This window comes from Nannobrachium achirus (assembly GCF_963921795.1).
Source record: "Nannobrachium achirus genome assembly, chromosome: 21".
Taxonomy (NCBI): Eukaryota; Metazoa; Chordata; class Actinopteri; order Myctophiformes; family Myctophidae; genus Nannobrachium; species Nannobrachium achirus.
Window position 1 is genome coordinate 37855886 of NC_137828.1, and position 15011 is coordinate 37870896.

Below are 15011 nucleotides of genomic sequence, written 5' to 3' on the forward strand. Positions count from 1 at the left end.
TACTCAAACAAAAGCGCCTTCATGTTATCAAGGTCTCTCTTGAAACAGGGAAACAATATATTGTTAAGGCATTGATAAACAGTTTTGGTTTGTTCGTTTTATTTTATGTGAGAGATGTTTTTCATCAAAAGAGGAAAGTTGCCAGTGAAAGAATTCAATTCAAATAATGTAAATATTAACTTTACATTCATTCTACCTGGTTTCTTCAATGAAAATGCTTTCCACATCCTACCTGATGTGGGACTTTCAGTCAGAATATTCTAAATTATTTACTAAATCATTTACCGGGACAGATTTTATCCCTGGCAGGGCTGGTTCTGTCTCATGGGCCGCCAGTTGCCTACCACTGATGTACATTAAACAGTATATGACATAATGAAGGATGTACATAATACAGTGTATACAGTGTGTGTATATATATATATATATATATATATATATATATATATATATACAGTATATATATATATATATATATATATATGGCATGCGACAACCTTCCTTCAGCTCAATAAACTCACTCGCGCCATTGGATAATGCAGACTGCAGCAGTACACTAACACGTCTTCTTCATCTATAAGAGGAGGCGCAGCATCAATATGTATGTGACAGACAGAGAGAGAACGTGGGTGGTGGTGGGGGGCGGAACAGCGCGTGGCTTTTCTGCACTGTTTTGATTTGCAAATCAATGGGCTCTCTGTCTGGACTGATGAGACTCGCGCCGCACCTTCCGTCCTGCTCTCCTAAGTGCTACGATTGAGTTGTCGAGGCAACCAGTGAAAGGTTACTGCCACAACCCCGGGGTCCTAACACCGTGCGGAAATGTTTCCCCTGACCCGTAATGCTCATTACAGTATCCTCGTGTGTCCCCTGCTACTCGAGAGCACACACGTACTGTAAGTACACGCACACACCAATGCATGCATGCATAGGCCTGTCACAATTATTACATAATCGTCTAATCACAATTATTTGACATAATCACAATTATTTTTTTTATTTCTATAATTTTTATCCCACGATTTTGCAACCCATTTTCACCCAGTGCCAATAATCACAATTATTAATCGTCATAATCGTTTCCAAACATACAAAAAAAATGAAAATAGCAGAACTACAAGCTCACAACACTTCACATCGCAACGCGTTGTGATGTATAGATCGGCTGTGTGATGTGTAGATTGGCTATTTCCACTATCAATGTTCTTTTTATGTATAAAGTTGTTAAATATGTCAGTAATTTCTTAGAACTAGACCTTACCCATTCAAAGATGTGTGCTCCAAAATATGTGCAGAGTGTGGGTTGTGGGGAAAGTTACTGTAACTGGTGCGTGCGTGAGAGCATCATAATGTAAGGAGCAGCTCATGGAGGAGTGTATATTTATTTACCCGTTGGAAGATGAGACACACATCAAACGCACCTGGTGAAAGCGTGAGAGAGAGAGAGAGAGAGAGAGAGAGAGAGAGAGAGAGAGAGAGAGAGAGAGAGAGAGAGAGAGAGAGAGAGAGAGAGTGCACATTCCTGAGAGAATGCACATTCCTAACTGTGAGTGAGGGAGCTGTGTGTGTGTGTGTGGGGCTCCAGATCCCATGGCCTGGAGGAACAGACCGTAACCCTGGCAACAGACAGTAGAAAACGCTAATAAACAGCTTTAATTTGGGAGAAATGAAATTCGGGCTCCGTCACCGTTGGTATAATGCTAATGGCCAATACCACGTGAACTTTGGGATCAGTTGCTGAAGCGAGTGAATAGATAAACGTAGATAAGCGTGAGCGTTAGAGCGTTAGAGCGTGAGTGAGTTGTTTGGAAAATTATATGTTTGATATTTAGGTTATGTCTTATCTGCCATGTGCAACTTCAAAGTCTACAAGCCAAACAGAAATGTAATTTCAACGACAAAAACACAATTAAATCTTCAATCGCAATTATTTGAGTGACAATTAATAGTCATGTAAAATGTCATAATCGTGACAGCCCTATGCATGCACGCGCGCACATTCATTCTTGAGGCTAAAACTCTGAATGGTCGGGATAAGTACCTTGATTTAGTCGAACTCTGAAAACGTTGCGGTACAAAGAAGAGTCTCAACCTTGCCGTGGCTAGAAAGGGCTGCCATGAAAAGAGTGGATAATCGCATATATTGGCAATGATGCACATGCTCACATGAGTGGACACGCAGGCGTAGGTGTGTGTGCGCACCGTCAGTCATTGTGCTTGAGCGGAAACACACCAAGACATCATCATCATTATTGTGCATCAATCCATAGTTTGCAGTGACAATCCTTCTGTTAAAAGTTGTTAAATATGTCAGTAATTTCTTAGAACTAGACCTTACCCATTCAAAGATGTGTGCTCCAAAATATGTGCAGAGTGTGGGTTGTGGGGAAAGTTACTGTAACTGGTGCGTGCGTGAGAGCATCATAATGTAAGGAGCAGCTCATGGAGGAGTGTATATTTATTTACCCGTTGGAAGATGAGACACACATCAAACGCACCTGGTGAAAGCGTGAGAGAGAGAGAGAGAGAGAGAGAGAGAGAGAGAGAGAGAGAGAGAGAGAGAGAGAGAGAGAGAGAGTGCACATTCCTGAGAGAATGCACATTCCTAACTGTGAGTGAGGGAGCTGTGTGTGTGTGTGTGGGGCTCCAGATCCCATGGCCTGGAGGAACAGACCGTAACCCTGGCAACAGACAGTAGAAAACGCTAATAAACAGCTTTAATTTGGGAGAAATGAAATTCGGGCTCCGTCACCGTTGGTATAATGCTAATGGCCAATACCACGTGAACTTTGGGATCAGTTGCTGAAGCGAGTGAATAGATAAACGTAGATAAGCGTGAGCGTTAGAGCGTTAGAGCGTGAGTGAGTTGTTTGGAAAATTATATGTTTGATATTTAGGTTATGTCTTATCTGCCATGTGCAACTTCAAAGTCTACAAGCCAAACAGAAATGTAATTTCAACGACAAAAACACAATTAAATCTTCAATCGCAATTATTTGAGTGACAATTAATAGTCATGTAAAATGTCATAATCGTGACAGCCCTATGCATGCACGCGCGCACATTCATTCTTGAGGCTAAAACTCTGAATGGTCGGGATAAGTACCTTGATTTAGTCGAGCTCTGAAAACGTTGCGGTACAAAGAAGAGTCTCAACCTTGCCGTGGCTAGAAAGGGCTGCCATGAAAAGAGTGGATAATCGCATATATTGGCAATGATGCACATGCTCACATGAGTGGACACGCAGGCGTAGGTGTGTGTGCGCACCGTCAGTCATTGTGCTTGAGCGGAAACACACCAAGACATCATCATCATTATTGTGCATCAATCCATAGTTTGCAGTGACAATCCTTCTGTTTTGGCCAGCCAATAATTTCTAATAGTATGTGTTTATCACAGTCAGTCAGTCAGTCAGTCAGTCAGAGACACACACACACACACACACACACACACACACACACACACACACACACACACACACACACACACACACACACACACACACACACACACACACACACACACACACACACACACACACACACACACACACACACACACACACACACACACACACACAGCGGTGGCACCTCAGCACCAGGACACACACCCGTTTATCACTTTAATAGGATTTCTGCAGGAAGGGAAACATCTAAGGGCCAGGCTGGGTGGCATACCTTTCCACCGTTCTCCTCCATGGAAGATGGGAGTGAGAGGAGGCGATGGGAAACAAGTCAGCTTGTATGCACATCATCATCTCTGTGTGTGTGTGTGTGTGTGTGTGTGTGTGTGTGTGTGTGTGTGTGTGTGTGTGTGTGTGTGTGTGTGTGTGTGTGTGTGTGCGAGAAAGAGGGAGGGGGAAGAAAACTGGGTCAGCTAAGATAGCTCGTTATCCAGGACAATCTGAGCTTTGATGGGGACACGCATGCCAGCCACTCAGCACACGAGCTTGGGTCGGGGGGGTAGCGGTGGTGGCGTTGTGTGACTACATTCCAGGGTGCATGCAAGGCTTTGAGAGATCAGTACTAGCGATGTTCCCTTTCCCGTGACCTTTCCTTGACCTCGCCAAATCGATACAACGTTTAAGGTTCCATGTAATATTCAGCGTTTGCCCCCCCCACCCCCTTCTTCCCCTTCTTGAGAAGTGCAACATCAGAGAGGGAGAGAGGAGAGAGTAGACGACTCCCTCAGGTATATATATAGGTAATAACGACGCTTGACAATCCAAGTGTGAAATAGTCTAATGCAAGTTTGGTAATATATGCTGGGGTCTAACTCTCAGGCGTGTTTCACTCATTTGTAGCTCTGGAGGAGCAGAGAACTGAAGACTGGCAGGTCATTAAGATGTGCCTTTCACTCAAACGTGCGCAATAAATTGTCATGGAAACCGAAGGAATGGGCGTATGCATATTGCAGTAGTTCTCAACCTGTGGGTCGGGACCCTCAGGGGGGTCCCCAAATTATTTTGGGGGGGTCCCCAGATTATTAGCTTAATGTGCAACATTGTTTTTTCACTCAACAGTAAACAAACTAACATAAAGTTTAAGTGTAAAAAGGGTATCTGCACTTTTCCAAAGTGACAATTCAGGACTTTTTAATCTATCTATAAATGCGACAAATCTCTGTCTGTTTGTTTGTTTGTTTGTAATCCGCGTATCTCGAGAACCGTTCGTCCCACCGGCTTCAGATTCGGCACGCGCGTTCCCCGCCGCCGCGCGGAGTGCAGTGCCAGGCCTCGACCCGACCCGACTCGCGGTTTTCCGAAACCGGTGCGAAACGTTCGGAATCTCCTTATGCGGAGCTGATTGTTGACATCAGGCTGTTCCGGAGGAAATCGGCGCAAGCGCTGAGTCATTGTGACATCACTTCATAAAAGGCTCTGACATCACGTACGCCACATGAGTCAACACAAAATCTCTGTGAATGTGTATGTATGTATGTAATCCGCGTATCTCGAGAACCCTTCTTCCCACCGGCACGCGCGTTCTCCAGATATGGGCATAAAGTCTGACATCAGAGTTTTCCGCAACCGGTACTGTGTGTGCAGTAGTGATGCGCGGATCAACCCGGTGCCCCCACCCGCCCGCCAACCCGCCCGCACGCGGGTGGGTGGGTCGAGGTTTTCAGACTCAATTGGCGGGCGGCGGGCGGGCGGGTTATACCATTCTCATGTGTAAAAAATAAATAATCTCCTGTTCTTATTTGCCTTTTATTCTAAATAAGAGTAGGCCTATAAGAATAAGAATACAACGTTTGAATACGAGCACGAGCGAGTGAGTTTTAAAATGCGCCAGAGAGGAGCGAGGTTTCTCCTCCGCTCCTTGGTGCGAAGACCGTCCCAATTCCGCTCCTGTTGGGACCGCGAACCACAGTTTGCCAACATTTTACACAACGTGAGGTCGTGAGCACAGCAGAGAAGATGCACAAACAATTCAGCGTGTGTCGCTGATCAGGATTTCACTTATATGTCTCTGTCATCCACACAAGTCCGTTTATAAATACTTTGTGTCGGTTAAGTTATATAACCAGCCAGTCAACGGATACGATTTGAAACACAACTTTCGCATATGAGATGGATTTTTTGACTGCACGCTCACCTCGAGACTCCAGTCGCTCCCATGCATCTCTCCAATCTGGTGATTAATCAATAACCAACAGGATTTAATATTGTCCGTCTTTTGCTGTCTGTTTAAAGTGCGAGGCGCTGTATAAATATGATTGACATAAAACCTGAAACGCCATTCTTACCCCGACGATGCCCCAGAGAGAATGAACGTCTTTGAATGAATGTCTTATAGGCTAAACCCCAATTTGAACAACACGTTTGTTTATTTAGCCCATGACAATATTGTGCTACTGTAAACCTTTCTGTAAAGCGACTTTGGGTACTTAGAAGAGCCATATATAAAGATGAGCTATTGTGGAGATGATATACCATCTTTTTTTTAAATGCGGGTTGCGGGGCGGGCGGATTTGTTGATTTATATATTGTCCTGCGGGGCGGGCGCGGGCGGGTTATGTTCCGTGCGGGCTGTGGGTCGTGCGGGTTATGAAAAAAACATGACCCGCGCATCACTAGTGTGCAGAGATCTTCATATATGGGCATAAGTGGACAAAGACAAACAGATGGTCAAAACGGGTCCTATGACAACAGGTATATTGGGGTTTGCATTAAAGGGTGGGGCATTCATGGGGTTTGCATTAAAGGGTGGGGCATTCATTCCCTATTTCAAATTCGGCACGTGCGTTCCCCACCGCAGCAGGTAGTGCAGTGCTCGGCCTCAACCCGACCCGACCCACGATTGTTTGAAAAAGCGACAGAAATCTCATATATGGGCATAAAATGGACGCAGATAAACAGATATCTCCATATATGGCATATATGGGCATACAATGGATGCAGAATCACAAAGATCTCCATATACGGGCATAAAAGGGACACAGACAGACAGATACAGAGATCTCCATATATGGGCATAAAATGGATGCAGATAGACAGATATCTCCATATATGGGCATATATGGGCATAAAATGGACCCAGAACTATAACTGCAGTGATCTCCATATATGGACATAAAATGGACACCGACAGACAGATACAGATATCTCCATATATGGGCAAAAATGGACACAGGCAGACAAATGGTCAAAACGGGTCCTATGAAAACAGGTATAATGGGGTTTGCATTAAAGGGCGGGGCATTCATTCCCTATTTACATTGTTCCGAGTTGGCCAGGTCGCCGACTAGACGCTGGGCCGCCCGAAGGGCGGCCCAGCTTCTAGTACCTCTAAAATGACTAATTAAACATTGGCCAAATTGTCAACTGTTAGAGGCAAACAATTGTGAAAATAGCCGATCTACAATGCTCACCATGCCTCTGAGCATAGTAGAGCTGCAATTTTCACAATAGAACTGTGTTATACAAAATGTAACGCCTCAACTTTTATTGCTCGTCAGGGTGGGGGGTCCCCAGTTAAAATATGATTATTTTGGGGGTCGTGGCCTAAAAAGGTTTGAGAACCACTGGCATATTGCACCCATACCCATGAACACTCACTTGACCACTCACACACTATCCCGGGCACTCACTCTGCTTTATCAGCCTCTTGTCCGCCACCAGGACATTCTCGGCGTCCACCACGATGACCTTGCCGTCGCGCGGGCCCACGGCGAAGTTGTCAAAGCTGACGTCCAGCAGGTACAGCGCAAAGTCAAAGTCGTTGTTGGTCAGCTGCTCGGCGATGTCCATCAGCTGGCGCGCCAGGTCCACGCGCTTCTCCCACGGCGCGTTGTAGAAGCTCCACAGCTCCTCGCCCACGTAGTTGACCGCCACCATACGCCCGCACGCCCCCAGGTACTTGGCGAAAGGCCAGCCTTCGTCCGACGGGAAGCTCTGGAAGAGGGAAAGAAGGAAGGAAGGGGGGTCGTTTTAGTACACGCTCATATGGTAGTACAGTGGTTCTCAACCTTTTCAGGCCGCGACCCCCAAAATAATCATATTTTAACTGGGGACCCCCCACACCCTGATGAGCACTAAGAGTTGAGGCATACATTTTGTATAACACGGTTCCGCGGCGCGAGGCGTTGTGAGCATGCAGATCGCTATTTTCACAATTTCTGGCTCTAATTTTTGACAGTTTAATTTGTCATTTTAGAGGTATTAAAAAGTCCTTAAATTGTCACTGAGAGAGAAAACAACGTTGCACATTGAGTTAATCATCTGGGGACCCCCCAGGTTGAGAACCACTGCAGTAGTACACGGTAGTTGACGCTCATTGTCACATGAACCCCAAGATCATTTGTACCAAATTTGGTGAAAATAAAATCACGCGAGAAACGGGTGCGGCCTGGGCCGTGGTCCAGTGGTCCAAGCACCTAGGCTGCATGCAGTCTTGCCTCCCGCCCGACCATCTTTTTGCTGTGTGTCTCTCCCCACCTCTCTCCACCCGTTTCCTGTCTGTCTCTACTATCTACCAATAAACCAGTAAGACGCCTAAGGGCGAAAAGGTCGCGCCATCTGTCTTGGCCATCTGTCTTATATGGATTCTGTCGGTGTGGTTTTCCTAACAGGGCATCATCTGGGATACGATCCCTTTTATGCCCATATATGGAGATCCCTAACATAATACCTTTTATGCCCATATATGGAGATCCCTGCTCTGAGTATCTGACATCACTGTGATGTCACCTGTTTATGCCCATACTGTATATGGAGATCTGTGCTCTGAGTATCTGACATCCCTATGTCACCTGTGATATCACAGTGATGTGTCAGGGGAACCACAGTGTCAAGTGTTACCCGTCCGTCCGGACGGACGGACGGACGGACGGATACGTTCAAGCTGTGACGGTTCTGATAGTAAACTGCGACCTATGGTCGCAATAAAGCCCAAAAAGCCCCCAAAAATATGGTTAAAAAAATTGAATATCTGAATGATGCAGGTTTATCACGTGACTCCAGAGTCTAGTAACAGAATGACTTCCTGTCCAATCTTAAGCTATTATTAGTACAGTAAGTAAAGGCATCCCTGTGGGGTATGTGAATACATATCGATACGAAGGGCTGGATAATCAATACCGTATTGTGAAAAATGTGGTGATACCCTTCCTTGCATTGACAAACTAGCAGTTTGTAGGCGGGTTGACTAGTGTGGTGACACTCCGTCTCCTTTGGCCAAATGGAAATGGTGCTCTTTATACATATTTCACCACAGAAACCAACAACAAAATTGCTTCACAAGAACAATGTTGGTGTAAGAGAGTTGCTGGGGGGGAATAACGATAATAACTCCTTTGGGGTTATTTGCCACAGTACATTTGCACATTGGTGAAATCTGTCCTCTGCATTTAACCCACCCTAACTATCAGCAGGGAGCACAGTGAGCAAGTGCCATTAGCGCCCGGGGAGCAGTCATGGGTTAATGGTCTTGCTCATGGACCGGGGCGTTGCACTGGGGGCCTTGTGTTTCCCAGGTGGCCTCCCTACCCATTCAGCTATGGCTGCCCTCGACTAGGGCCACAACACCAACCAGCACTGCTCCTCTTTTTATTAAATCCAATCCATTATACCTACTGTATGGTTGAGGGGTCTCCAGTGCATTTACCCACACAGATTCTCAACCGCGACCTAAAACTTCTATGAACTAAAACTACGCCCTAACTTTCACGCCCTTTTTACATTTCTTTCAGTATACCACTAGGCACTAGGGATGGGACGATAAGCGTAATTATTGTTTATCGCGATGAAAAAACACTCACGATAATCGTATCGTGGAGATTTAATTTATCGTGATATTGTCCTCCGTCATGCACTGGGATCAATTCACCTTTTATTTGCCGAGCTGCAACTCCGGTACCATTTAAACCCTCTATAATTGGTAAAAGGTACTTATAAAATACGTACTTGATACAGTCTTTTTTTCACTCTATCAAATGTCTTTGCCAAAGAAATAGCCGATCTACAAGCTCACAACGCATCGCGTTGCAACGCGTTGTGAGCTTGTAGATCAGCAATCTTTTGGCAAATGTTAAGCCCCAGGATAATGGATGTTGGGGATATTATCGTGATTTCTTTGGTCAAAATAATCGTGATGTGAAAAGTTCATATCGTCCCATCCCTACAAGGCACTGGAGGTGCTTCGGATTCCGGATTCCTGACGTTAAGCATGGTAGCTGAAGGACCTATGACGGCTCTACGACTATGTGTGAGGTGATGCATACATACAGACAAGCACTGGCCTCAGCGTAAAAAAAAAGAAATCCATGTCAGCTTTGAAAAGAAACAGCCAATCATTCATTGCCTGCACAGCTAAGAGAATCTAAGGACTCATCATAGGCTATTTGTGCGCCTTGTGGACAATGCAAACTTAAGAGAGAAATGGAGATAAGCCTTGGTGAGGGAGGCATTGCATGTGTTCATCGCTCTAAACGCAGCTTTCTATGTACCAACTGTTGAAGGACTACTAACGGCTGTGCGGAAAGGCGTCGGCCGTGCATGGGTATAATGGATTGGATTTAATAAAAGAAACGGAGCAGGGCTGGTTGGTGTTATAGCCCTACAGCAATGAGGCTGATGTACACCGCTTGTACTCGCTGATTCCGCGGAGCTGATAGGAGGCGATTTGTGGTAGCGGCAGTTGTAGCTGAGAGCTCTAATGTGGTGCGAAGCAAGAGCGGAGCAATTCACGCTGTATGTAGCGCAGCATCATTGGGTTACTTAAAGCTGCCTGAGCAGTTTGGGTTAACTCCACTGACGAGAGCTCCCTGTGTGTTTTTAAGTGCAACCAGAAAAGGCAGCCAGGGGGGATACTGCTGGATAGGTGCTTCATAAAGCCTCTCATATTTACTCTGCAACTTCCTTCGGGCCGGGTCACATGAAGGCAGTGCTGTAAGCCCATGATACGGCAGGTTCAAACAAGCAAAGAAGTGTGCGCACGCACGCGCACGCGCACACGCACACGCACACACACACACACACACACACACACACACACACACACACACAATATGCATATTCAGAGTCAGACACGCATGCATACCACACACATGAAAACACACGTACATGCACACACACTCTCTCTCTCTCTCTCTCACACGCACACACACACACCATGACTCAAATGAGGCGAGTGCAAGGCAGCTGCAGTTGGCGAGCTGGCCAGGCCTCAGAGGGACTGGACTCTGTATGTCTCATTACCGCTTTCTCTCTCGCTAGTTCTTTCGCCCCTCGCCTCCTCCCCCCTCCTCTCCCATTTAAGCCTAATTTATACTCTGCGGCACAACACAGCGTCGCTCCTCAAAAATCAGTTATTTCCAACAAGCAACGTAGGGTATAAATTAGGCTGTTTTATAACCACAGTCATTATGGATGAGGAGAGGACCAATTAAGGGAGGAAAGCGGAAGAGAAACGGCACACAGCGTTCATTGTTGAGTGACAGGTTTCAGTCTGTTAAAACGAAGCACTCGACTCTCGCCATATATCGACATAATGACAGTACAAAATCGCTACCTTACAAATCTCCCCTGTTCCTGGCAGACGGCGTCTGCAGAGAGAGAGAGAGAGAGAGAGAGAGAGAGAGAGAGAAACAGAAACACTGGCGCTCATGTTTCACAGCACCTGCCCACACTCCTCCCGCTCGCTCTCATATCGTGAAACCCAATCACCTCATGAGATAACAGCAGAGGAAGACGGCTACACACTGCGAGTAAAGGTGTGAACAATTGTGAACGTCGCCTCTCGCCTTACATCTGTGGGGTAATTCAATACCTCGCCGCCTTTCAATTTCACTACAGAGAAAAGGTTTTCCTTTTATTTCTTTTAGATATGCATGTTGGCACTCGCTCCCCTGAAACATTCATGAGCTACAAATTATTCAAAAAAACACATTTCTAACCAACCTCCTGGCCTGTACTGTTCTGAAGGCCAGCTGCTGGACTCCTGCCACACTGGTGCATTGTGTACAGACAGAGCCAGCAGAGCATTCTAGACGCTAGACCAAGATTCATCTGGGTTTTGCCGGGGTGCCTTTGTCCGCAGACGAGTCATTCTTCTTTAATTTTTCTTTGCAATTCATGCTGCTCTTTAAGCTCCCTATCACGTACCCTACTTGGTGAGAGTAGGAGAGGTCAAAAAGCATAACACTGTGTCTGCTTGTGCTGTCTAACATGATGCAACAAGTTGTGTGCACTGTACAAATATCTGGGCGCTGCCCGAGTTGGAAGTTGCTCTTACACTACATATCCAAGCTTAAGACAAGGATCACAAATCTCTGGTCATTAGGAGAAATTGTCTGCGTCTGAAACTCACACGTAAATTAGTAGGGATGGGCAATTAAGCGATAATATTGGTTTCGGCTGATGTTGGCCTTAACCCTTTCAGTGCCACCTTTTCACCACTAGAGGGCGCCCAATGGCCATAGAATCCACCATAGACAAGCGCTGTATATGCACAAGCCGTGCGCAGCCATTACGCGCCTGAACACTTTCCTTTGTGCATGAACAGGGACAGGATGAAGTTAGCTTGAAGTTAGCTATTGGCTACCAAGCATTTTAGAAGCCCTATTTTCGGCGATTTAGCCATGATTAAACCTTGCACACCTCATGGATATGCATGGAACAGAGAAAATGAGCTCTAAAGATCCTGGATTGCATTGGAGTGGATGGTAAATATCGGCGGCGCGACGCTCTCGCGGGCCGTGTAAACAGATGACGGCCGGCGGCCCGGCTCGAAAAAAAAAAAGATATATATATAATTTTTTTTTTTTTTTTTAAAGCCGAACTAGTTCGGGATAGGCACCCAGGACGTTAATAATTATCCCGAACTAGTTCGGGATAGGCACAATAAGAGTTAAAATGCAAGGATATCAAAATAATATATCGGTTTCAGACATTATTTTATTTAATTATGTAGAATAGATTATTATTTTTAAAAAGCATTTTGTGACAATGAAGGCTGCAGATTCTATTAGTGTTTTCTGGGGAAGCTTTCAAGAGGGTCAACAAGTTGGACATTTTTTTTTTTTTTTTTAATACAGAATTAGATCATATTGACATCTGTTTATATCTGTTATCGTCTATAATGGCATCTAATTATATCGGTATTTCATATCGCCCATCCCTGTAAATTAGGGTTAGCAGATAGGCCTTTCATTGACTTTTGCTCTCTAATAATCTGTCTTAAGCGCCTTACAGACGGACAGCCGATGAAGCGGGCGTTTGCGCTTGGAGCAGCGGGGATCGCACTGCGGTGGAGACACCAACACAATCGCTCCGTGAGTAAACGCAGGGTGATATTTTACAAAGATGACCCCAATCCAGCTCTTGCCGCCCGCGAGCGAGTCCGTGTGTGAACGAGCACACGTGTGACAATTTCACGGGCTCGTGCCCGCTCGCCTCAACTTCTCTGCGCGTCCCAAATAATCGCCGGCGTCTCATTGAAAATGAATTACTAGGGCGTGTCAGTCAACTCCCGTCTGAAAGGCGCTTTAAAAACAGCCAGCACATGAGGTGAGGCCACTGATAAGTTGAGCAGCAGCCAGTCAGGTCTGTCTCCCCAAGATGGCCCAATCAATTGCGGGCCAGACACAAGTGTGTTGGCTTCCAGCAGCTGTCTGTCTCTCAGTGTCATCCTGAGCCTTGGTGTAACTCACAGCAAAGTATGCAACAGACTATTGGTCTAAAATACGTCTTCTAGCGTTTTAGTGGTCCCAGACCTGAGTTGAGAGGGAAGGGTGTATCTGTGAGAGTACACATCACATCTATCTTGTTAGATATGGGCTTTATATTGATGACATCAAGGAACTCTATACAGTATATGGGCATAAAAGGGATTCTGTTAGTGTGGTTTCCCTGATCATCACAGTGATTTCAGAGCGTGATGTCAATGATGGCAATATTTGATTTGGGATTACTTAATAGTATCAAGAATGATTCTGAAAAGACATGTAGATGGGTTATAATAGATTACAAAAAAGTTTAAATTCCTTTGAATGAATTATCTTTTACTTGAGTTGAAATGATTACGGTTGTCTGCACACTGTGCTTGTAAATGTACACATATTCTTAGGGGTAAATGCAAGTGAAATACTTGCATTGTAGAGCCTTGGTCTCAACAATGGTTTGCTGTTCACTTCTTCTCATGCTTCGATTTGCTCAGGCCGAACAGCTAAACAGGGAGCTCTCCCTCTCTGACCATCTCCTCCCGAGTCAACATACTCAGTCAGGTGATTGGACCCGAACTAATGGCTGACTACTGCCAACGACATGAGACACACGGCACAAACTATGATGAAATTGTCCACCACAGATGCTTCACAAAGGCCACCCTACCCAGCATCAGATTAACCTGACTATTAATTAACCAGATGGTGGCGGTATTGAGTTCACAAGTTATTTAAGGTCACAATACAGCATCCATCTGGGATTGCTCAAGCCCAGCCACTGAAGAAGGCCGTCCCTTTTTTTTCAAGCTAATTGGCAGCAGGTGATCGGATGGGAGCGTCTGCCTATCAGCGTCTGGGCGTGCTAACTCCAACCAATCATATTAACGACGTGTCTACTCTACAGTACATGACGTATAGTAGCTGTGCCAGCAGGAAAGTCTCTCTCCCACGCTGTGCAAACTCTGGTACGGTCACAAAGTAGCAGCAGACTTGTTCGTGGTTGCGGCCAAGTCAAAGAACTACAGTGCAACAGGCGCTTCTCAATGGCGTCACACCCGGTATCGCTAAGATCCCGCCAGTAGCTGCCGCTGATTAGTTTGACGTGGGCGGTATCAGTTCCAATCTCTGAGCGATTCCAGATGGAAGCTGTATTGTGACCGAATAAATCATCCGCATGTAAAATAATATTTATTTTTGGTATTCCACAACATTAGTTTTCTTAGTTGTGAGATCCCAAAAATGCATTGTTTTACATATGATTTGGGTCGTCAGTCTTCCTTCTTTTTTGTGTACCCAATCCGCCATTATAATTATATATACTGTATATTATAATATATTAATTTTCATGACACAAATCCACCCAATCTGCGGTTATGTGCAGCTAAAACTGCCTATTCTGAGAAAGCCACAATATGCTTGCAGAAAAATTGGCTATTTTCAGCAAAGCGATTTGGCATAGAGGGAAATAAGGAGGGGACCAGGTTTAGACTCCTGGGGGACCACAGTCAACGCAAGTATGTAGGGTTTAAGTGTTAGGAGATAGGAACATTCTAAAGGAACACTCAAAAGGAAGCCGCTAAACGAGAACAAAACCAGTGGAGCTAAAAAAACGAGCACTAACAGAAGGAAATTATCTGTTCCTACTGAGACATGCCGGGGGAATGGGAAATGTTCACAATTACAGATTCTAGGATTAGAGCTTTAACAGGCTAAATTTCTAAAATGGCTTCCTAACTTACAAGTCTATATAGAACGATTTAGTGGAAGAGGAATCAGTCTACAGCTCATCCCCATTAGGTCCGGCTCCCTTTGACCCGGATTCAAACCCCCCAAGATCTCTTTATGCC

General features: G+C 45.3%; 1 protein-coding gene across 1 annotated transcript in view; it reads right to left on the bottom strand.

The window, feature by feature from the left end:
- dipk2ab (divergent protein kinase domain 2Ab) overlaps window positions 1–15011 on the bottom strand; it is a 56127-nt gene that overhangs the window by 10176 nt on the left and 30940 nt on the right. The window contains exon 3 of the mRNA XM_080752307.1: window positions 7093–7396. Within this exon, the coding sequence (XP_080608433.1) occupies window positions 7093–7396 (304 nt within the window). The remainder of the gene's footprint in view (window positions 1–7092; window positions 7397–15011) is intronic.